The following is a 25,523-nucleotide window of genomic DNA, read 5'->3' on the forward strand; positions in this document are numbered from 1 at the left end:
GCACAACTCGTCACCAACGTAAACACGACTACACACCGGCAACAAATAAACCGTAAAATTCAATTTTATAAAAATACGTTGCTTTTTAGTGTTACATTAACGGTATGAATACATATAATCGCTATTTCTCTCTCTCTCTCTCTCTCTCTCTCTCTCTCTCTCTCTCTCTCTCTCTCTCTCTCTCTCTCTCTCTCTCTCTCTCTCTCTCTCTCTCTCTCTCTCTCTCTCTCTCTCTCTCTCTCTCTATCTATCAAGGGTGTCAAACTCATTTCAAATCGCGGGCCACATATGGCCTCGGTAGATGTCAAGTGGGCCGAACTATTCAAATTATACCATACATGCTAGAAATAACCAAAATATCATGTCTTCATTTGTTTTGGTATAAAGTAGCACAAGAACATTGGGAAAATGATTAAATGTAATTAACATTCCTTTTACAAAACATTTCGTTTCATTTCATGGACAAATGTGCAATTTACTTTTAGCATTCACATATGTGCGGGGGTTTTGGGGTTTTTAAGGGTTATTGATCTATCTTCGTTATTCATTATCCATTATCCGTTATCGGTCAGTTCATTATACGCTACAAAGCCTAGGAGCCGGGACACTTACTCTCAGCCAACAGGCTAAGCTAAGGACCTAGCCCTAAAGCCTTGTTGCGATCATTGCAAATGCACCGTTCCCGGAGGTACTGCAATACCGGGCCGATGCGTGGAGTGGACAGAGCAAGCTCTTATTCCATCTCCGGAATGCAAAAATCAAAAGGCTAAGCTAAGGACCTAGTACAAGGACCTAGCATCAACCATATTGAATGGATGCATAAGATATGCGCATTGCAACTGAGATTTATGAAGAAAGGAATTTTTAAACTATTTGCATATGTGCCTATAAAACATAATTGATCCCTGCCTACACCTTATAAACTAAAGGGAGTAATGTTAAATGTGAAAAGAAGAAATTATTCACATCTCCTGTAAATGTGTAAACTTCATACATGATACGTGCATATATTACATAATACAGTACATGCTGAAAATGTATGGAGTTGCATGAACAGTAGAATTCCACCATAGTTTTCTGTAGTGAAGCTGCTGACTAACGTTAGACCATCCATTTTTTAAATCACCACAGTAAGGCAACATTTTAAAGGCGTTAGTCTAGTCTGGACTTGTTTTTGTTCCTGATATATAGCATCTTTTAGCCCTGTACAAATGCCTCAATTGTCATGATTACTGATTAGCATCACTTGTGCCGGCTCATTTGGCGCCAGCCGTTGCTGGCTACCTGCTTGGTTCCCTGTCCCTTTTTAAGCCCAGTCCTGTCACTCTCGGGTTGTCAGTCCATCAGCGAACCTCTGTTGTTACAAGGCAAGCTTTTTTTACCCTGACTCCCGACTGTCCAGTTTTTGCACTCGTTTTTCCACCCGTCAAGTCAAGTCAAGTCATTTTTATTTGTATAGCCCTAAATCACGAAGAGTCTCAAAGGGCTTCACAGATTATTACACTATATTACACAGACTATTTTTCAGCCGACGAGAAGAGTAGGTTATTCATATGCTTTGGAGTAGAAGTGAGTTTTAAGCTTAGATTTAAACATTTCCACTGAGGTTGCAGATCGGATCTCAGGGGGAAGAGCATTCCACAGCACCGGTGCCCGTCTGTCCCTGATCTTCCCCTTTGTCTCCGGCTCTGACCTGTTTTTGATCCTGACCACGTTTGCTCTCCCGTCCCGGTTTACGACCCGTTTTTGATCCCAGCCACATTTTTGCTCACCTCTCCCGGCTATCGACCTGTTTTTCTGTCCTTGACACCACCATCTCCTGCTACGGAAGATCCACCTCCGTATTCGGATCACGATCCGATTGCGTGAGCGGCTTGCTTCCCGCGTCCAGCGAACTCCTGATCGCGGGTGCTGCCCTTCCTCTTACTATCAATAAACTTGTGGTTAACCCTACGCATTTGGGTCCTGATTCCGTTCTGGTCGTGACATCAATACCTAGTGTCTTGTCTTGACTAGCTGACACTTTCAGAATGTAATTTCAGTGCTTGTTTGTGAGCTTTGAACACATTTTTGTTTTATTGATATTCATTACTGAGAAGATTTGTTCACAAAGGTAGGTTGCTCCAAACATGCACAAAATTTTAGCAGCCAGGGTTATTAATTTGGGGTATCCTGCTAGTAGATACTAATAAACTACAAAGGTAAATTTGCCCTTCAAATCTGCATCACATTGCATTGATCGAAACAGCACCACTGTGATGCTTAGTGGACAATCCGTGAGTTGCATCTTATTAAAAATATGAATTCCATATCGTTTGTGGATTTTTTTTCCACTTAAATTATCCTGTGGGCCTGATCGAACCTCCTTGGGGGCCAGTTCTGGCCCGCGGGCTGTATGTTTGACACCCCTACTCTAGATATTATACCGACCCTTTGCACGCATGCATGCACGCACACACACACACACACACACACCAACGTTACCTAACCACATGATGACGCTATGACGGACGGTAGTAAACCAGAGTAAACAATAAGCAACAAAAAAAAACAGCCATACTGTTCAACCCCATTGGCAATGGCTAGTCAAACACATATCGTGCAGATGTCAGATGAATTAGCTCACCTTGTTGGAAAGCACAATGGGCGCTGTTAAGAGAAACTGAGGATAGCATTCGCAATGCAAGCTACCGACCTATACAGTCGTCACACATCTGACCAAATCGTCCAGTCTACCAGATTTCGATCCACATGATCTGTACCACTTGGGCAAGTTGGCCAAAGGGCTACTGCCGTCTGGTGAAATGGTGATTTATTTATTTTTTTGGTACAAATTTATTTTATACTGCAGTCAACATTACTGGCTGGCCACGTATTACTAAAAATTTAATCACGGACCAAAACTGGCCCCCCGGTCCGACTTTGGACATGCTTGGAGTAGAAGATAGAGGGTGTGTGAATAGTGGGTGTGTTGTTTAAAAGTCTCGCTCCCTTGCCCAATTGTTCTGTGATCATTTCTTAGATGAGGAGCTGCACACAGCATGAGAACCGGGGATTACATCTGCATCACTTTGGAAGGTGGGGGCCCCTGGGGGTTCACCTTGGACCAGACCCAGGAGGACACTGACGCACCTCTGCTGGTTTCTCAGGTAACAATTTCCAAGACATTTGCAAAACTTCATCCTCTGCTGAGCGGCACGCAATGCATCTGGAGTGTGGCTTTTTGGAGCCATGTTTTGAGTTTAGTGCGATTCCTCAGCAACTCCTTATATGGTCAAGGCTGAGGAGAGGAACGTTGGTGATGATGTTTTATCACTCAAGAATATTTCAACAGTCAAGCACAGAGGTCTGTTTTGCCAGGATGCCAGCACAAAAATGACCTTTAAGCGTGTGTTTTAAAGGGAGTGTGTATTATTTAGCCCAAAGTTGGTCAAACTAAGGCCCATCAGGTTTTGAATCCGGCTCGCCAAACAAAGCTGGTAAAAATGTAATGATTATATATTGTCACACTTATAGCAAATGGGAATATCTCACATTTTGGGGCCAATTGAGATTTTTGCCTGGATTAGCTTTCCATACAAAGCCGTACTGTCTGCTCAAGTCAAGTCAACCAATCATATTCTCGATATCAAAACAAACAACACTAACCCATGATCTTGACTTAGACAAAACTTTTTTTGAGATGGACACTTTTTCTAAAAATTCCTTAAAATGACTGAGGCAAGGCTGTTATTAGTGTTATAATATTGTAAAACAATAAACATTTTGGGGGCCAGTTTTTCCCCCAGTTTCCCTTCATGAAGGTCCCCATCCCATAAAAAAAATCATACTTACTTACCACACTCGCTATTTTTTTATCATATATTTACTTACATGTTTATTTATCAAGGTAATAATTGAATATTACACCCCTAAAAATGGATGCTCTTGTCATAATTTATTTTGAGTTTTTCAATGCCTATTATTAAACGTATCTCTTAAAAAAGGTAACAAAATATGTTAATTTGCTTTCACTCTGAGCGTTTCAAAACAAAACTGATGATCTGTTTTAAAACCAATATAAAATAAAACATAACATGTACATGCCTGCGAGAGTATTAATTGAGAAAAATATCTTGCTGGGGATGGGCAGCACGGCGGCGCAGTAGTTAGCGCAAATGCGGCACAGTTCTGAGATCATGAGATAGAACCTTCCTGTGTGGAGTTTGCACGTTCTCCCCGTGTTTGCGTGGGTTTCCTCCAGGCAATCCGGTTTCCTCCCACATTCCAAAAACATGCATGTCAGGTTAATCGGCCGGTTCAAATTGTCCCTAGGTGTGAATGAGCGAGTGAGTTGTCTGTCTCTGTGTGCCCTGCGACTGGCTGGCAACCAGTTCAGGGTGTCCTCTGCCCACTGCCCGAAGACAGCTGGGATAGGCTTCAGCACCCCCGCTACCCTACTGAGGATAAGCGGTGCGGATAATGGATGGATATTGCTGGGGTGTCAGATTCCAGGCAGTGGTAAAAATTAATCGTCAAAAAAACCTACCGGTATATTGATTTAAATGATAAGCAAAAATACTCATAAGTCAAGAAAATAGCATTCATTTTATATAACATGAGCCTCACCTTAAGGGAGATGACATGATTGTTTGCCGTCTTGCTGCTACACGTTCCCATTAGGCAAAAAAATAAGAAAGCCTGGGCCAAACAAAGAGAAGTATGGTTTTGTTCACTTTGAGTCTCTGTAGGTCGTATTCTCCCTTGTGCTTTTTAGCTCTCGTAGTAGGTTGCACTACAAAATACAGTGTCATCTAATGGTCAAATATTACACTGTACCTGTAAGTGTCCACTATATCCAAGTGTATATTTAAGACATTTGTGAGAAAGTTTATAAATGCTGAATTGAACCCAAACAAAATCAGTTAAGCATATATGAAACAAGAGTTTGCATCACCTAGCTTAAAGGGACATTGCATATTTTAGCGCTTTCGAGTGGTAAAAAATAACATTTGTTCACTAAAAATCTCCAATCATATAACTAAGCATTTTTAAAATAATTTTAGGTCCAGAATTGTGTATTTCATAAATTATTGCCATTCCTCTGTTACGGGTATCCAAATCTAACACATATGTTGCGAAAAGCTTGGACAAAAAAATGAGGAAAACTCTTTTGGTCTTGTCAATTTGAGTCTCCGTAGTTTGTATTCCTCCTTGTGACTTTTAGCACTCGTTATTAGTTACATTCAACTAGGGGTTTCCAACTGGGTTCCCACGGGCAGCAGGTAGCCCCAGAAGACAACCTGAGTAGTCCGCAGACTGGGTCTGAAAATATATTATAGCTACGTTTGATTTTTTAGGAAATTTGATTTCTAACTGGCATAATGTTAAGTGCTTGACTGAGCCCATGTAAAACCCTTACAATGACAACATGATAATAACAGATTATAAAATTAGTAATAACATGATATTTTACAAATGTTTATCAAACTGCGCTAATTAGTTACAAAACTTAGGTCTCAGCTTCAAAAAAGTTTATGTAGGGGATTCAGCCTCAGCAGGGAATCCCAGATTTCCATATCCCCAGCCATTCCATCCAGCTTATCCGACGGGATCTCGAGGCGTTCCCAGGCCAGCTGGAGACATAGTTTTTCCAGCGTGTCCTAGGTCGCCCGAGGGGCCTCCTGCTGGTGGGGTATGTCCAAAACACCTCCCGGGGGGAGGTGTCCAGGAGGCATCCTTACCAATCAATGCGGAGGAGAAACGTCTTTACACTGAGTCTCTACCGGATGACCGAGCTTCTCACATTTTAATCCACACAGCCCCTTTAAATTGTGCACTGTGCATGAAGAACAGAGCTGAATAGTTGTGCAACATCCAAAAAAGTCAGAAGCACACGTTTCTCATCAATATCCACTCTACATTCCTGACTATTACCTCCTTTTCAACACTCTGACCGAAATCCTGCCATTCACACACGCGGCATCCAAGTTTGATAGAGCCACTGTGAAATGTTCTGTCCATATAAGGAATCTTGTGTATTCTCTCTTCTCCTGACCTGTGTACAAAATCGATGAGGTCACTTTGTTTTTAAAGAAACAAGTACAAAGTTGACAAAACTACAAAATAAATGAAAAACGGGTCAGGCGGTTGTTGTTTATTGCAAAACGCCACTCATTTCATGGTTAGAATAGCTTTCCCATTGATGACAACATGAGGAAAATTGTTTATAACGAGATTAAACATGGCACTCCAGGATAAACATCGAATGAAATATTTAAAAGAGAAAGACAATATTTAAAAAGAATGTCGGGATAGATGGGCAAGATTTGCAAGGTGGAGAGTAGTGCAATGAAAATAGAGCAATGACATTAGCAGCAACATAATTTCAAAATAAGAGTAGAGGAATAATTATGAATTTACATTTTTCTCTACATGGACCATATTTTTTTTCTCCTTTTCTTCAATGTTTTGTGTGCTTGTTTTGTCATGATTACTGATGTGACTCAGCTGTGTCCGCTCCTTTGGCACCAACCACCGTGGGTCCTGATTGGCTCCCTGTCACTATTTGAACCCTGTCCTGTCAATCCCCTGTTGTCAGTCCGTCTGCGAATCTCCATGTATACTAAGCGAACCTTTTTGACCCTGACTCTCGCCTGTCTCGTTTTTGCTCCCGTTTGTCTCCGGCTACGACCTGTTTGGATCCTGACCACTTCTGCTCTCCCGTCCCGGCTAACGACCCATTTGTGTTCCCGACTACGTCTACTCTCCCGTTCTAGCTTACGACTCGTTTCCGACCCCGATCACGTTTTGCTCTTCCAGTCCCGGCTACCGACCAGTTTTCCACCCCTGACACCGCCATCGATTGCTACGGAAGATCCACTTCCGTGTTCGGATCACAATCCTAGTACGAGATCGACTTGTTTCCCGCGCTCAGCGGACACCAAATCGTGGGCGCAGCCCTTCTTCTCTCTTTCAATACAACTTGTGGTAAACGTCACGCAAGTGGGTCCTGTTTCCGTTCTGGTCTTGACGGGTTTAGGGTGGTGTTGGCTCTTGGGATGGTCTCTGAACCTGTTGATTTATTCAGACATTTCAGTTTTTTGCTCCTTTGAAAGGTAAACACTTCATTCATTTAGGATAACAATACTTATTTTAACAATAAGCAAAAGTACATAAAATATTGTATAAATGTGCATTTTAAAAAATATAAGCAGGTCAATACATTTGTCTTTAGTTCATACAAGATGAGGCTCTCCTGGAGGGAGCTGACATGATTTTCTGCCATCTTGCGGCAAAGGGTACCCCTAAAATACAAACACTTTGAGAAAGGCTGGGGTAAGAAATGAGGAATAAAACATTACGATCACTGTAGTTGGATCTTGTGCTTCGTAGCACTCGATTTTGATTGCTCTACACAATATAGCGACATTTGTTGTTACAGTTACGGCAGACAGCAATGTCATTCAGATTGGGCAGAGAACTGTCGATGATTTTCTGATCTGTGTTGATGAATGTAGCGCACCATATGATGTGTAGAGTGGATACCTTTTCAAGCCTCAACAGTGCAATATAAAATGTATTATTTCTTCAGATATGTAGAATTAGATAGAAACGCCTATGCCTTCCAGGTCAAAATCTTGCAGTAATAGAAAGTTTCATTGTTTGAATGTGCTACGACCAATAAATACCCAGAGGTGAGAATTCTTTTGTTTGAAGAAAGGGGCAACAATAATATTGTCACTCCTTTTTTGGAGGTATATTCCAAAGGAAGCCACATAGGATGCCTTGTAAGGGACTGGATGAACACCGGGCATTTTATCAGCTCTGTAAAGTTGCCCATAAAATGGCATTTCTTACATTCACAGGGGTGTTGTTTGGTTTGCGAGCTGCTCTTGTCGGATCTGTTATGGTTGATGAATTTGAGTTGGTACAGTACGAAATGCAAATGGTTTTATTTGACCTATTGAGCTCAAGGTCTTCACACCGTCGCGTTATCTAGTGGCCAAAAGGATTTACTGCAAGTACAGCTCGCTCGGTAACGAATGTCGCTCGCAACAAAATCAATCCCAGTTTATATATTAAAAAAAGATGTAACATTTCCCTTCAAAATAAAATGAACAACCTATTTTACTGAATATATTTATACTTTTTATTTCAATTCACTTCCCTCAACGAATCATTTCTTCATTTCTCCTCCAGCCTTCCAAGATTTATGATACGATCCTGCGTATTTAAGTTGCTTATTAATGGACCGTTTTATGGGCTATGGGAAGCAATTACTTGCGAGCAAAATCATCCTTCACAGCAACAACTGCCCTTTCAAATGCATCCAATTAACATGGGCTGGAATCAGAGGTATGGCGGTTCCATTAGTGCCCAAATTCTGTCTACATAGAAAATGACATTCCATTAGTGGCAAAATTCTGCCGATTTGTAGTTTGATAAAGTCACTGCGTGTCTTTACTGTGCGCATATGTCAAGTGTAGACAGTATTTTGACACTAATGGAACCCCACATATACAATGGCAGCTGACTTCGACACTGGCAAGACATAAGAAACAGAAGTATACGGTTCTATTAGGGCCCCAAATAAATCTTTATATTAAATTATATTCCAGTAGCGAACACATTCTGCCCATGTGTTGTTTGACAATGTCATTGTGTGTTGTTGCTGTGTGCAGAAGTCAAGCGTCGCCGCCCATGTCGACGTTAACTTTCAATGTTTGTGATGTGTAGACAGTATTTTGACACTAATGAAACCCTATACAGACAGTACTTGTGCACATATACAACAGCAGCTGATTTAGACACGGGCAAGACGGAAGAAACAGACGTATGAGGTTCCATCAGTGCCCCTAATCTATCTTTACATTAAATGATATTCCAGTTGTGGCAACATTCTGCCGATGTGTCGTTTGACAATGTTGTTGTTTGTCTTTGCTGTGTTTATATGTCAAGTGTCGCCGCTCATGTCTATATTAACTTTTGTTGTTTGTTTAGACAGAATTCTGACACTAATGGAACCCCATTAAGACGTTACATGTGCACATATACAAAGGCAGCAGCATTGTGAGTAATGACGTAGTAAACAGAAGTATGAGGTTCCATTAGTGCCCAAATTCAGTCTACGCGCGCTTTGATAAGCCATCGATGTCAGCTGCCATTTTAAATATGCAAGTGTTCTATAGGATTTCATTAGTGCCAAAGTTCTGTGTATGTATGAAATAAATGTCACGTAACATGTGCACGCATCAACAAAATTTAACATTGACACAAGCAACGGCATTTGACATATGTACGCACCAATAACACTTGAAATTAATGAATTTTAGCAATAATTGGAATCAACTTCAATATTTTGAAAAGTAAAATTGGTTAAAAAAATCAATTACAGAAAAATTTAGCCAGCCTCTTGAGTGTTGCCCATGAAAAATATTGTTATTAGTGGCACACGAAGGGACACAGGATAAGAAAAACACCAAAACAACAACACATTTTTATTACTAGTCATTTTTAACATATACATTAGTATTATGTTAAATGATTGATTTGATTGTTAATTAATCTTTTTCTGCTTTTAATTTTTAATTCATTGATAGAAAAAACACCTGAAATTAGGAACCTTGCTGTTAGATTTCATATCTATAATAGAAAGAAGCTAAAGCTTTTAGAAACTTCTGCAAAGACACCCAGGCACTTTTTATTGTGTATTTGTTCAATTGAGGTAAGTGCAATTGTATTGCGTTAAACAGCGCATGTGTCTGTAATTTCTATATAGGTCAAATAAGATTGGGATTGGTGTTTCCTCATCTGTTCTCTGTTTGAGAAATGGAGTCAGAAAAAAAAAACTTTGGGAGAGGCATTATCTAATGCAACATCTAGTGGCCATATTCAATATTGCAGGTAATTGTTTGATGTTATGTGGCTGATTTTTCACTTTTTCTTCTCAGCATTGTCTCGGGCACCTGATCCAGCTTGTGGGCCATATTTTGCCCACCCCTGCCCTCTATGTTTGCCTTCAGAAGCAATAGTGTGACTTGATTATGTAATTTCTGGAAGGTGGAGGAAGCTGGGCTGGCTTTCCATGCTGGTGTACTGAAAGGCGACGAGGTGGTGTCCCTGAATAGGGAACCCTGCACCGGCATGACCCTTCAGCAGGCCCGTGACTTCGTTGACGAGTCGGAAGGTTGCCTTAGATTGCTCGTCAAAAGGTCAGGAAAGTGTGTCCTCTTGTAAAAATTCTATGAAAGATTTTATAATTGTTCGAGATGTAGCCCCATTCCACTACTAAAGAACAGTGTTTTTCCAAACTTTGCTGAGCCAAGGCACATATTTTTTCATGAGAATGTTAGGGGACACAGAAATATTTGGAAATTAATCCAAGAACCAGTTTTACATTTGTTTTTTGAAAGCCCCAGTGTGAATATGTGATCACAAGATGGCAATGTTGTGTAATGCAAACAAAAACCAGTGCCACAGAGTACAGCATAGCAGCAAGATCCCAGACAAACATTGCGGCTATCTCTTGGTAATTATTCCACTATGTAAAAGAACTACAAACTTCTCGACTTGTGATTTATATTTACAGTAATCCCTTGGTTATCACGGTTAATGGGGACCAATATATATATATATATATATATATATATATATATATATATATATATATATATATATATATATATATATATATATATATATATATATATATATATATATATATGTGTGTGTGTGTATTTTTTAAATTATTTTATTTTATTATTATTATTTTTTAGACCCGCGAAGCTCTGAACCCGCGAACGTGGAACTGCAAAGTAGCGAGGTCCCACTGTAAATATAAGGGAGTACTAATTGTAATGATCAAAATCATGTGCATGAGTTTTACTTTGTTTGATGTGTTATTGTTATGTTTTTAAATCCAATCTTAGAAACTTTGATCAAACAAAAGTTAAGAAATATATTTTCCAGTACTACGTCAGGAGTTTATACATTTAGTACTGTTATCCCCCACTGCATCACGGTTTACTTTTTTACAATTTTCTGATCAGTGGTGTAAGATGTACAGCTTTACGTATATATAATAAAGTATAGCACTTTTGTTGTTTGGAATGTTCTTTCCACGTTAAAAAAGCCATATTTTTTTCTTCCAATATTATCCACATGGCGACAAAATATTATCTTTTCAGTCGCTCAATAGTGCAATTTAGCTGCAAAATTATTTTTAAAATTATAATGTACAGTACTTTTTTTAAACAATTGCTCGAGCATGTGAATAGGGTGTGTTCTGTGTATCATAGAGTATTTAATTAACAATTAGTTTTTACCTTGCCGATTCCTGTTTTGGAACATAACTCCTGTGAAAAACAAGGGATTACTGTATATAAAGGAAAATAAGGAGCTATCTTCTGCCATATTCTGATATAGATGAATCTTTCAGTTGCCCTGCTTATAACAGGAAGAAAGTCAAGATCCTGAACAATGGCATGCTTTTACGCAAATATAAAATTGAGCCATTTCCTACGGCACACTAGACAGGGTCTCACAGTACACTAGTGTGCCTCAGCACACTGTTTGAAAAACACAGCTATAGGAAATGGACGCACAAAATGAAATTAGTTCAGCGCCATTGAACCGAGGCATTTCATTTCATCCCACAGACGGAGAGGCAAGAAAGAGCTGAACGAGCTCTACATATCCGAGTTGCAGGACGAAGTTTCGGATGGGGAGCCCGGGGACGTGTCCTTACCATCCCTTTCCCAGCAGAATTTGGATAACATGAGCTGCACCTCTTTGGGCAGCGCGCACGGCATGGAAGGAGATTGTACAGGAGCCGGGCCTAGGCAAGATCAACCTCGGTCTCCGAGTCGAAAAGTGCTCGGACAACGCGGGGTGGTGCGAGGCCAGGAGCCGTCGGCTTCAGGATCACCGGGGAGGGCATGTGCGTTTCCAGAAGCTCTTGGTGTCGTTTTCCAGGTCGCCTCAGACGAAGAAACGCCCGCAGAGGATCAAGATTCAGATACGGACCTGGAGAAACCCAGCAAGCACCGGGCCAGGCACGCCAGTGAGTATGTTGATTCTCATTGCATGATGTCCATCTGCGAGGGTGTGTGCCTCCAACAATGGCAAATGCAGCACTGCAACACTGTTGATTTAGATGATGGATGGCAAAGGCCACTTAGAATGCATATGTTTGCTTTTTTATTTTTAACTGCAACACAGTGTGACAAACATGCAATGGTGGATAAGTTTGCCCTCTTATGAATCTGTGCAACAGATACTTACGCTATTACAATGTACATGCACGCACACACACACATACACGTGTACAGTACTCAAAGTTTGACGAGTTGTCAATTGAGTGAAAATAAAGACACAAATACGACCGCGTAACAACTAAAGGATGACTTGAGAGTAGATCACACAACCATAATGGGATTGAAACCCAAATAAATGACATAAATTCACTCAAGACATGATCCATGAGACGCAACAAAAACACCACGCGGTGATGCATGTCTGACCGAAAGCTACCAGAGTCACGCTTGTCACTTCCGGCATAAATTAATCATGTATATTACCCTCCATTACATATTCTTCCTAAAATAAGAATTTCACCTGTTCCAAAACTACGGCCCCAGGGGCTACATGCGTCAGGTCAGGATATTACCCCCACCTCGCCAAAAAGAAATGTTAAAAATATTTAGTAATCCCTTTTTGTATCGCGGTTCACTATTTACAGTTTTGATACTTTTCGGATTTTCATCATGCATAGTGTTCTGCATCCCAATCGGGTAGACAGTCACCCCACCCCTTTTTTTCCTGTGTCTGCCTGTGCGTCAAGAACGTTGCAGTCTATGTTGTACATGTGCGTAAAACATCTTGAAAAACCTACATTACGGTTGCGCAAATCTTTTTTAAATTTCAAATTCCTCTAAATGCCATCATGTCAGCAAAACAAAGCACCAAAAGGCAGCGGTAAAGGCTTACTGTCACCCAAAAAGTTGGTCTAAAAGAAGGTAAAGGCATTTTACCCCTTAACTTCCACATGAAGACAAGATAATAGATTCAAATTATTGCAATATAGCAACAGCTTATTCTCAAAATTATAATTAGACAGTACTGAAGTTGTTTGTATGAAAGCTTTTAGTTTTAGTATGATTAGCAAATAGTCAAAATGGTGTAGTGCCCAACATCTCAGTAGTAGTGAATATAACAAGCGACAACAGCAATAACAGTAAAAAACAAAAACAAAACAACTCTGGCATCCTAAGTAATCTTCTTTGCAGGCCTTCAACAGTCAGAATAGAGCCAAATTCTTTATTAGAAGCAAACAGAATAAAAACAATAGTCAGAATCAACATTGAAAAATATTCTTATCACTTGCTTTAAATCAAAGTCTGAATCTTAAACCAGTCTAGTACACAAACTAAAATCAATCTGAGCCGTGAAAAGTCGCCATGACAGTTACCTCGCCGTGCTTTTTGGGAACTGTTGCGGAAGCCATAAATACATCCCCTAAAAGCAAGGGGGCTTTGATAGACACCGACATATGCACCTCCCGCTGTTATCTGATCTCCCTGCCTCCCCCTCCGACGGGTGGCTTTAACCGAGCTAAAACAGTAAGTTGGAAGTTCATTTGCGCTGCCCTCGCCGCTTTTCAGGTTAGTCCCTTGAACTTGGAATACGTGATTTTGAGTATATTTGCAGCCGGTTTAATGGAACGTGTTGGCTGCCACTTAAGGATGGGTCAACAACTTCTGATTGTGTTGTTGCTTTATGAGTTGGAACGAGGGTGTGTGTATCTGGGTTTGCTGTGATATGTTTTAGATTATTTTTCAATGTTGTGTTTTTATTTAATTTACATTGTAATTTATTGTATTTATTTATCGATGAATGATTTTTTAAAAATTATATTAATTCGATTTTTTTGTGCACAGTTTCAATTGATTTGTTGTATTGCAGATGCACGGCGCAACATGACTTTCCAAAGTTGTCAATCAATCTTCTCCCTTCCCCCACTCTGCAGGGCTCCGGCGCAGCGAGAGTCTGTCCGAGAAGCAGGTGAAGGAGGCCAAATCCAAATGTAAGCGGATCGCCCTCCTTCTCAGCGCCGCAAAGCCTAACCCCAACAACAGGGGCTTGTTGATGTTCAAGAAACACCAGCAAAGAGCCAAGCAGTATACTTTGGTGAGCTACGGCACTGGCGAGGACGAGAGGGACGACAGCGCCGAGGAAGAGGAGGACGCCCAGACAGGGGTCCGCGTGGTTGAGCTTACACTCAGAGACCGGGACCGGTCCGATTTCGAGGCGCATTTCCTGTCAAATACTGGCAGCGGCAAAGGTGTGCTGACCATTTGCCTGGATCAAAGTCTCCTTGAGTGCCAGCCAAGTCCGATGGAGTGCAAGGGCAAAGGCGCCCTCATGTTCGCCCAGAGGCGCCAGCGGATGGATGAGATGGCCGCAGAGCACGAGGAGCTACCGCGTCAAGCCTTGCCAGTAGAAGTAGTACAGAAAGCAGAGGCGGTTTACTCCCAACCCACCATGGAGGACCAGGCGTACATGGACGTACATCTGCACCAGCAACAGCAGTACCAGCAATACCAGGAGCAGCAGCACTACGAACAGCAACAGCAGTACCAACATTACCAACAAATGTACCACCAAGAGCAGCACCATGCACAGACTACTTCAGGAAACCGCACAGCGAAGCCCTTTTTGGTACAGAACATGGCAGCCCTGCCATACTCCTCTGCAATAACTGGGACTGATCAATACCCGGTTGGGGAGCAGATAGCTTCCCGTGATGAGCGCATCTCCACACCCGCCATCAGGTCGGGTATCCTAGACACCAAAAGGAGGAATGTCGCCAAGCCCATGTTCACATTCAAAGAGACTCCCAAGATGTCCCCCAATCCGGAGTTGCTCAACCTCTTAAACATGAGTCATAAGAAGACAGGCTTCGAGTCAGGACCCGAAGAAGACTACCTCAGCCTCGGGGCTGAGGCTTGTAATTTCCTCCAGTCCTCACGCGCCAAACACAAGGCACCTCCACCGGTGGCCCCCAAGCCAGTGATCGATCCCAGTTATGCCCCCTGGTCTCCACAGATGGAAGTAAGCCCCCAGGACATGCCTCATCACGCTGAAAATAGTATCTCTACACCTGCTGTTGCTTTCACGGCAGAGACGACCTCTTTGAGTGATCAAGAGCCACTCCCCCCTCAACCCCAAGCGGAGGCCTCTGCCAATGCTCACGTGCAGAAACAAGAACTGTGGTCGGTTCCGGACTCCCAGCAATGGCAAGTCGCCAATCAAGAGGCCAACGGTCATGCCCACTCCTCTCCACAGCTTGATGGCAGAATTGGAAAAATGTGGGATTCTGAACAAGCAGCCCCGCAGCAATCACATGTTTCCTGTTTTACAACTCAGGAACCCCCCAAAAGTCAGTCTTCTCTGCAATCACAGTGGGCAACGTCCCAGGCCACTCCCACTCCGGTGCAGCCTCCCGACAATACCTGGACACCTCAAAATCAGACCTCCTGGACTCAGGCGGAGAAAGGTCTGCCCAACACTCAACCGTCTTGCGGTCAACCCCAAAATCTGCTGCAGTCTCAAACGCAACCAACCTGGACGCATGCTCTGGAGCCCCAAACAGGCTGGGGGCAACCGCAGGAATCGCCCCAGTCACAACAAGTTGACTCTCAGTTGGCATTGGAAACGGCCAGATCACAACCGCAAGAGACTTGGATTCCGCCAGAACCCCAACCTCAACCTACATGGGGTCCACCAGCTGTGCAAAACACCTGGCCCCAGCCCCAACAACCAGATCCACATTGGGCTCCATCACAACCTGCCTGGAACCAAACCGTCCAAGCACAATCACAGCCACCAGTTTCAGCTCAGCCACGACCGCAGCCATCTTGGGCAAATCAACCTCTTCAACAAGTCCAAAACCACCATGCTAATTCTTGGGCACCTGAGCGAGGTCCGTCCAGCCCACTGCAGTCATGGGCCCAGTCCGTTTCTTCGCCACCACAGCCAACCTGGCAACCTGTAAAGACGTCTTCATGGCCGCCAGTTCAACCGCAGTCTACACAGACACCTGTTGCCAGTACCAAGGCTTGGAATACCCAACAGAGCCGCAGCCCACAGCGATCCAACGCCTTCCCCTCCTGTCCCAAAACTTCGTCCGCCGTCAACCCCTTGGCGAGCGTCTTCAACCCATCGCCCGCCGGCTCCGCCTACGAAATGCCGGCTGTGCGGGGAAAAGGCGCCGATATGTTTGCCAAGAGACAGTCGCGCATGGAGAAGTATGTGGTGGACTCAGAGACTGTCCAGGCCAACCTAGCAAGCCGATCCACGTCGCCAACCGCCTCCTTGCCCAACGAGTGGAAGTACACCCCGAACGTACGTGCCCCTCCCTCACGGTGTTTCAACCCTATCCAGTCCCCCTCTTATCCACCGGGTGCCACAAAACAGCCCCCATCCACCGGCCCTGCGTCAAAAAACAAGAAAAAAGGCAAACAAGGACCCCCCCCTAAACCACTTGACGTGGTCGATGTCATGAAGCATCAACCCTACCAACTTAGCTCCTCGCTTTTTACATATGGGCCAGCAGCGGATGCTGCAAAGCAGCCATCCCCTAAACCTAGCCAATCACCCCCAAATCAGCAAATGCCCCCAGTTCAGCCAGTAGGGGCATTACCCTCCCAGCAGGTACCGCCCTCTAATGTTTACCCAGCCTCTGATCCTTATCAGCAATCTTCTGGTGGTCCTTACTGGCAACCGCTTATCCAACAAACCCCACAAATGGGTAACACACAATTTTTGCCCCCTCAGGCGGCTGCTAGCCCTACTTACATTTCACCTGTAACAATAACTAATTCGGCACCGAGTTTCCCTGTGGCTTCACCGCCGGGCTCCACAACCGGGAGCAATGCCGGTGTGGCACCCAAACCCAAATTTACAGCTAAAAAAAGCTGTGCCCAGGTGTGGAAACCCTCACTCACTCAGTGAGGATAACCCCTCTAGAAATAATTTTAGTTGATCTTCCGCCCCAAAAAACAAAAGTAAGGGTTGAGAACATAGATAACAGACAGTTTAACAGACACTCTAAAGAAGGAGAAAATACATCAATACATTTTGAGCTTGCAAGGAGAGGAGGAGAAGACCGTACAAAACCTTTAAGATGTAAAAATCCATCTGGTTCGAAAGGTCCTCCCCCAATTATTTAAATTTTCTAGGGTTAAAAAAATAGATCAATCCTGTAGGATGTGGCTATCAAAGAACATCAAGATTATTGGCAAATAATAGCCAAAATAACCCAACCTGACCTCATTCTTCTTTGCAGGTATTCAATAGTCAGAATAGAAACACATTCTTCATTGAAAGCAAGAAGAATAAAAACAAATGTCCGAATGTATCATAATAGATGTTGTTATCAACCCCTTTCTTATTCCATAGATTTAAAGAAATAAATTAACCCCGATATTAGCATTGTTTATTGTGAGCATTGAATAGCCAATAACGATTCCCCAGTCAGGTTGTATTAACAAATAGTGGAAGCAATAATAAACATTCTTCATTGCAAGAGTTTAATAACTTAAAAAAACAGTGCACAAGCTCACAGTTACAGTCCTCATAACAAACAACAGAGCACCATAAGAGACAAAATAACCCAAGCCTGCCCTCCTAAGCAATATTTTTTGCAGGTGTTCTATGGTCAAATTTGAACCACATTTTTAGCAAACAGGTGAAAAACAAATGTCTAAAAAAACATTACATTATTTTCTCTTCAATAGTTGAACGAGATAGAATGAAAATCGCTGCCACAAATCTCAGGTGTCCCACTCAAGAGGTGGACTATGAATCCACGTTTGAGTATTGGTCTACTCAATTTATTTAAAGCTTTTTTGTCAGCGTTTTTTTCTTTCTTTATGGGAATGAGGGGGCTCAGCTGTTGCGTCATGCTAGCTGTTATATTTAAACTGAGGTGCGCAGATAGCTGTCTTGAGTTTCAGTTTTGGCCTCCATGACCCAGATGAATCGACATGATCATGATGCTGAAACATTGAATGGATAAACTTTGTTTCTATGTTACTTTGATTTGACTTAGCTGCTGTTTTCTTTTTTTTCTTCCCTTTCCCCCTTTTCTTTCTTGACATATTGCACTTTCGGACCATTTACTGCTGTGCCATTAAAACCAACACCTATCCTACTCCTGTCTTACTGTTCCTTTTTCCTCTTTCTTCTGCATTCATTTTTGGCTCTCTTTTGCAGAATCTGTGGTTAAGCCAAATGATTTAGAATTATAATGGTCTTTTTTTGGCAATGATTGCAAAGTGGTGAACATTCTTTACAACAAGATTAGACATGGCACTCCAGGATAAACACGTAATAAAGACTTAAAAGGGAATTTCCAGATGAATAGGCAAACACATTTACACAGTAGTGCTAAGAGACAGGCTTTAGTTGTAAGTGCATTGTAACTTCTATGACAGGGGTGCTCACACCTTTTCATCATGAGAGCTACTTAAAAAAATATCTACTCAACACAACAACTGAACAGCATTTTCCATCAACTTTAATCATTAATAGAAGTTTTGAGAATTCTTCGTACAATCTTTAACTGAACTAAAAACTAACTCCCAAAAAAATCTAAATTATGTAATTGAATGCTAACAATGTTTTTCAAAGCAAAAAAAAAATCAAATAAAAACACAAGGATAAAATTGTAAAACATGTCTACACTGTGACTCCATTTAAGTCAGTCTTTTTTCCCCAAAGCTAATGATGCAAAAGAATAATAACAAGCACTGTATGTTACTGCTAACACTCTGCATGTGAACGCTAGATGACAGTGTGTTCCAACAAATACAAAGCACTGAATGCACTTTCCCATGATCTACCATTGTTAAGTCTGCAATCCACCGGTAGATCACAATCAATGTAATGAGCAGCTCCGTTTTAAAAATATAATGATAATACACCGTTACACTTATAACATAAGTGCATAACTCTTAGAAACAAACTTCTCGAAAGATTTGTTATCTGATATCGGATCGAATTTTGCTGACAAGACAGGACAGAAAACAAGAATCATATTACATTGTTACGTGGTATGTTATGTGTCTTTACATTGCAAAATTTACATTAACCTTGTAAAAGGTAAATTAGTATTATTTAGCAATTTGATTTGTTAAAAAAATGATATTGATTTAAACAAGTATCAAATAAATGTGCATTTTTAAAAATACTGTAAGGTTGAGAAATTCCATTGATTTGACATAACATGAGTCGCAGCTAGAGGGACCTGACACAATTGTCCACCATAATGCTCGTGGCTACGATGGTGATGCTAGCTGCTAATGCAGGTCACGATAGTAGCGGCTAGCATGGATCCATAAGATGGAAGGTACAATGGCCCCTCCTATTTATTTAGCAGGTGCTGAAGCTAGCCACACTAGCCACTCATGCTAGTTGCCACATTGGTGATGCTAGCTGGTAATGCTATTCACAGTAGCACCATCTGGCACAGGGACATAAAAATTGATAATAGCAGGTGATAATGATAGTGGCCCCGTCATAAATGCTTGTGGTTGTTTTAGCAATTCCAGCTGCTAATACTATTCTCGTAGGTAGTGACTAGTACTGATCCTTTAAGTGTATGTTTCCTATTTAGTGCCTCCCTGTGGGTCAAAACTGTACTAATGTAAAAGAACAATATTGATTATATCATAAGCAAAACTACATGAAGTATACTATAAACATGCATTTTTTTTTTTTTACAATTGCCCCAATTCTGGGGCGGCAGTAGCTCAGGAGGTAGAGCGCTCGTCTTGGGATCAAGGGATCCCAGTTCAAATCCCGACTCGTCCGTGTTACATGTCGAAGTGTCCTTGGGTAAGACACTGAACCCCTAATACCCCCAATAAGCAGGTTAGCGCCTTACATGGCTGCAAGGCCGCTATTGGGAAATGTGGAGCACATTGTAAAGCGCTTTGGGAAGTCATTGACATGAAAAGCGCTATATAAATGCAGATCATTTCATTTCATTTCATTTTACAATTGAGACATTTGTGTTTGATTGACGTAAGATGATCCTCACATAAAGGGAGCTGATATAATTTTTGGCCATCTTGTTGCTACAGTCAACCCAAAAACAAAACCCTTGCAAATGGCTGAGCAAAAAATACGAAAACTGGTGCGTTTTTTTTTTTTTTTTACTTTTGAGTCATGGTATTTGGATTCTTCCTTGAGCTTTGTAGAACTTGTTTTTGGTTTCACGGCACAATACAGCAGCATCTAGTGGTCAAATATTATACAGTGATCATTTAACATAAAACTCAATTCAATCTTTCACATGATAAACGCATGATGACACCATTCTTCAGTATTCAGACAAAAAAATTGAACTTATGTTTCATCTTTGTTGTTGACACATAATAATAATTGTTGTTTAGGTACATGTTTTATTCATATTTTAGGTTTCGTGGTTTTATGGTTACATATTTTTTTAATATTTTCAGTATTTCGAAATACCTAGAAATGTATAAAAATAAATAGTCAAGTCATGTTAATTTGTAAAGCCCTTGATTACAAGTAGTCTCAATACCATTAGTTCATAAAAATGTCTTAGTACTTGAAAAATTATATGTTCCAACACTGATCCCGAATGGATTATGAGCAATTATTGAGCTGTCACTCCAATTCCTTTCAACAACCTCCATTCATGTACAGTGAGGTTAGTGTCTGGTGATTTACAAAGAAATGAACCTACATCTTATTCATTATTTGATTGGCAGTGCAAGAAAACAATACAATAACTTTAGCAGAGCAGAGCAAGAAACCAATACACAGTGTGTCACAAAAGTGAGTAAGCCCCTAACATTTCTGCAGAGATTTCATTATAATATTTAATAGAACATCCCTAAAAAAACATCACTTTGAAACAAAATGAAAAAGTCTGTCAACAAAAGTCATGACTTACTGGTGTTGGGAATGTCATGGTTTGGGGCTGCATGAGTGCAACTGGAATTAGGGAGTTGCATTTCATTCAGGGAAACACAAACTCAAGGGAGTACTGAGAAAAACAGGAGCAGACATTAATCCCCTCGCTCCAGAAACTGTTCCAAACTGAGAATGACCCCAAATACACCTCTGAGATGGCCAATGCTTCTTTAAAGGGGTTAAGGGTAAAAGAAATGGACGGACTAAGCATGTCTCCAGATGTAATAGAAGATCTTTGGGGCATCCTCAAGTGGAAGGTGGAGAGGCACAATACATTCAGTGAAATCCTGGTGAAATCCATGGCAAGGGAGGATTATAGCGGTTCTGCAAAATCAAGCAAAATATTGAACTTCAGGAACTTTTACTTAAGGGTGTACTCACTTTTGTTACCAGTGGTTTAGCCACTAATGGCTATATTTTGAGTTTTTGGGGGGAAACAATACATTTACACTGCTATATATGCTTTACACAGACTCCCTTTCAATGTGTCAAAGCGATGCGTCTTCAGTGTTGTTCAATTAAACATTTTGATGAAATCTTTGCAGAAATGGGAGGGGTGTACTCACTTTTGTGACATACGTGAGTTTAGAAAAAAAAAGTTACTGTCATACCTTAACTTACAAATGATGTCCTGAGCGCTGCTCCTTTTGAATACAAGCATCAATCGTTAGGTAAACCTCCATTATGAAAAGAAGTCTGTGCTGAGGTGGGTAGAGTAGCCAAAAATGTACTGTTACTTTAGAATAATATGACTCAAGTAAAGGTAAAAAGTAGTCATCCAAATAATTACTTGAGCAAAAGTAAAAGAGTAACTCGGTGAAAAACTACTCAAGTACTGAGTAACTGAAGCAACGTCTCATATATTGATTTTTTTTTGTATACAACCATTCAATCAGATAATCAAATCATCAAAGTCGATGCAATTAACAATTAATTACAATTAAATTAAAAATAGAATTAGAAAATCAATGGAAATTCAAGTATGTTGATAACCAATAAAACAATAGTAATAATCAAATGAATAAATTCAGCACAGGTAGCACATTTAAAAAAGAAAATCCAAAATTTGTGAAGTTAAATGAAAAGGAACTTTAACAGTGAATATATAGTGCCATTTAATATATTTTTGGTTTATATTTGCATGATGACAGGTGAGGCACAACCTCCCATGCCTCCCCTGACTCCACGTCACTGACAAGTGACAGTGTAATACACTTAATGTGTATGTGTGTTACAATGGTCCTTATACTGTATATAGGGAGGATTTACTATATGAAAGAGAAGGTCTGAATGTGGTGTTTAAAATTTGGGTTCAAAAGCCTTACATAGGGTGTCAAACATTGAAAAATAACTTGTGTGTCACATATGTGTAACAGCCTGTATTTTATTATCTCTTATTTTAATATGTATTTCTTACTAATTTTGTTCCAAATCAGTTTAGATAGAGACTTAATTTGTTTTATTCTGTATCTGTCCCCTAATGGGATGAAGTATTGGTCTAGTGGGTGAGTGATGTCCGGCATGTTTTTATGAGCCGGGCCAAGTATTCGAGTGTCAAGTATGGCGAATGGAAACAAGGAAAGTGGCCACCCTATTAGACTACTGTACCAAAATGGCTTTGGGGCACACTTTAGATATGTCTGATAAATATAAAACCGAAAAATCAAAAGTCTGGAAAAAAAAGACCTCCCTAAGTTGTGTGTCCTTCCCCAGGTAACTTTCAGGAGCTACTCGCTGTCACCTCCGGGTAGAGCACCCTCCAAAAGTCAACAGTCCCACCCATCCTCCAATCGGTGGTCCAGGCAGGCTTCCCGGCTGGAGAAGATCCCCAAAAGTCCCACGCCCTGGGAAGCAGCGTCCCGCCATCCCCTGGGGCTTGTAGACGAAGCCTTTGCCTTTCAGGAGCTCCCACAGAACCTGGCCTCGAGCGTTCGCCTGGCGGCCCAAAGGAAGCTCGTTCCAGATCCGCCTGCCCATTGGACGGCCAGGGCGTCCCCGCAAAGCGCGAGGGGTGTGTCTAGTCCCAGTCTGGACGGGGTCGGACCCAGTACTGGCCAGCGCTTTGGTTACGGGTCTCTGCCCAGGCAGTGGCAACCTCATCGGTCTTTGAGCGAAAGACCCCCAGTGGGAGTGAAAAAATATCCGTATAGAATGTACTATAACTGGCAGAAGTAAAAGTTGAGAAAATTTGCATGCTGTTTTCAAATCAAATACTTTGAAGAGATTGTATTTACGTTTACTTCACTTCACTTTTGCAGTGTGAGTATTTATATATATATATATATACATCTTTAATAATGGTTATATACCCCTTCCCATGCTTGTAAACATCAGTGAGGCAGCAAGAGTTGGGAGGGTTGATTTAAAAATCTGATTAAGTTTTGAAAAATGTAATCAGTAAAGTAATTTTAAAGTAATCTTACAATAATAAGGGCAGCACAGCAGCGCAGTGGTTAGTGCGTGTGCGGCACAGTTCTGAGGTCATGAGATCAAACCTTCCTGTGTGGAGTTTGCATGTTCTCCCCATGCTAGCGTGGGTTTTCTCCGGGGTCTCCGGTTTCCTCCCATATTCCAAAAAAACATGCATGTCAATTGGCCAGTCCAAATTGTTCCGAGGTGTGAATGAGCGAGTGAGTTGTCTGTCTCGGTGTGCCCTGCGACTGGCTGGCAACCGGTTCAGGGTGTCCACTGCCCGAAAATAGCTGGGATGGGTTCCAGCACCCTCGCAACCCTATTGAGGATAAGCGGTGCAGATGATGGATGGGTGGATGGATGGATGGATAATCTTACAGTAATATATCTTGAATACTGTACTTTCAATTACTTTTGGATTACTCCAATACCAAATATGCCGATAAAAGACTAACTAAATAAAATTAAGATTACTAAATTGTTTGAACGAAGTAACCTTGAAAAATAAATAGAGAAAACCAAGATAAGATTGTTGCTTAGTCCAACAAAAAAGTGTGCACATTTTAACCATGTATTGAACAAAAATACATCTTTCTCATTCACATGGCCGAAAGATATGCTTTGTTTACATTAAGAGCACATGAAGAACCCAATATTTTTCTAAACACACTAAGTGTTCCCCATCTATACTTCCAGCACACTCTAGGACCTCCTTTCATCTCTCTCTGTCCCTATTGTCAGTGATTGAAATTATGACAGAATTCATCAATGAGTGCATCACGTATATTCAAATGTAAAACGCACGTGAATGAGTGCATGAAGTGAATGAATGGATGCTTGAGAGGATGCAGTGGAAGAGGGCACCTGCTCCGAGGCTTTACATTGCAATCACCATTTCATGTTTTTTCATTTGTTCATACTTGTTTGTTGATATTGTTTTGTTATGTGCACTTTAATTACATGCCACTTTTCTGTTACTTTTGTGAAGACATCGGTGATATAGTGAGGTTTTTTTAGTCAGGCACCTTGGGCAACTGCGGGAATGGCGTGGTTGTCCTAAGACTGAACACCCGCTGAGTGTGTGTAAAATGAATGAGAAAACAGAGAGAGAGAGAGGCACGGACGGATATGACGGATGTAAACAAAGCTAATTTGACCGAGAAAAAGAATAAAAAGAGTTTTAACAAACGCACACTGGACTTCAATATTGTCCTCTGAAATGTGCAAGCATAGGATTGCTTTTGAACAAAATTGTAATTTCTGCAATCTATACCTGTAATTTGATCACATCTTTATTTTTGTAACTAACGGAATACAATTAAAATGTTTTGTATCTTGTTTACGTAAAGCTGTTAGATGTATTACAATACTCCCCAAGCCTGGGCAGAGTTTAGCTGAGTGCGCATTGTTGAGGCAAAACGGTTGAATTCGTGTCAGTATATACCAGCCGATTCACAGAAAAAGATCATGGATTGTGGAAAGTAGTATCTCAAATAAACACAAGTATGTGCAAGCAGGAAGACAGCAACTTATTTTAGTGAACAAAGTCTACAACAACAACAACAAAAGTTATTTTGATCCGCGCTACATACAGATTGTGCAAGCACTTTGTGGAGCTTTTGTGTGTGACGTTTTCGCCTTGTAGACAACGCTAGTCAGAATTGAATAGGTAATGAGTGAAATACCTTTTTAGGCCAGGCAGTTAAATGGACGAAAAAAGTGGCTAAAATGACCAGTTCATATGAACAGTAGCTTAGTTGACACATAAGTTAAACTTTATAAGAAAGTACTTTACTTGGCTTGCAGTTACCTTAAATACATCATTACTGATGCTGGGACAACAAATACAGTACTAACATTATTATTAATATGATGAATCTTATTATAAAAGCTCTCCTAGCATCAGTAGTAGCAAACACTTAGCATTTCCCCGGCACTTATCCTATTTATACATAATGATGCGGCATTCAACTAAATCCAAACCAAATGGCCACCATAACTTACCAGATATGAAAATGGGCACTGCAAACAGGGACATTCCAAAGTATTTCCTCGTTCGAGTCAGTTATTTTAATGGGTCGTTGCCAGTCTCCTACTGTGCTCTAAAAAAGGCTTGGTTTTCT

The 25,523-nt window shown here is 41.2% G+C and overlaps 1 protein-coding gene and 1 pseudogene across 3 annotated transcripts; one reads left to right on the top strand and one right to left on the bottom strand.

Moving 5' to 3' along the window:
* Positions 1-666: 666 nt before the first annotated feature.
* LOC148356982 (U2 spliceosomal RNA) lies at positions 667-796 on the bottom strand (annotated as a pseudogene).
* A 2,236-nt stretch (positions 797-3,032) lies between these two features.
* synpo2a (synaptopodin 2a) lies at positions 3,033-23,909 on the top strand. 3 transcript variants are annotated; one of them, XR_015852094.1, is made up of 5 exons: positions 3,033-3,149; positions 10,042-10,193; positions 11,640-12,043; positions 14,009-17,329; positions 22,702-22,727. XR_015852094.1 is itself a non-coding variant. In XM_088348301.1 (5 exons), the coding sequence occupies exons 1-5, from the start codon at positions 3,042-3,044 to the stop codon at positions 23,161-23,163; spliced, it is 3,504 nt and encodes a 1,167-aa protein (XP_088204427.1). In that variant the 5' UTR covers positions 3,033-3,041; the 3' UTR covers positions 23,164-23,909. The 3 variants fall into 3 exon arrangements, 2 of the variants coding, with proteins under 2 accessions (XP_088204427.1, XP_088204425.1); XM_088348301.1 differs by having other exon boundaries at positions 14,009-16,386; positions 22,702-23,909; XM_088348299.1 differs by lacking the exon at positions 22,702-22,727 and having other exon boundaries at positions 14,009-18,136.
* The last annotated feature ends 1,614 nt before the right edge of the window (positions 23,910-25,523 follow it).

The sequence above is a fragment of the Urocampus carinirostris genome, chromosome 11 (genome assembly GCF_059441175.1).
Source record: "Urocampus carinirostris isolate Australia breed hairy pipefish chromosome 11, RoL_Ucar_1.0, whole genome shotgun sequence".
Classification (NCBI taxonomy): domain Eukaryota; kingdom Metazoa; phylum Chordata; class Actinopteri; order Syngnathiformes; family Syngnathidae; genus Urocampus; species Urocampus carinirostris.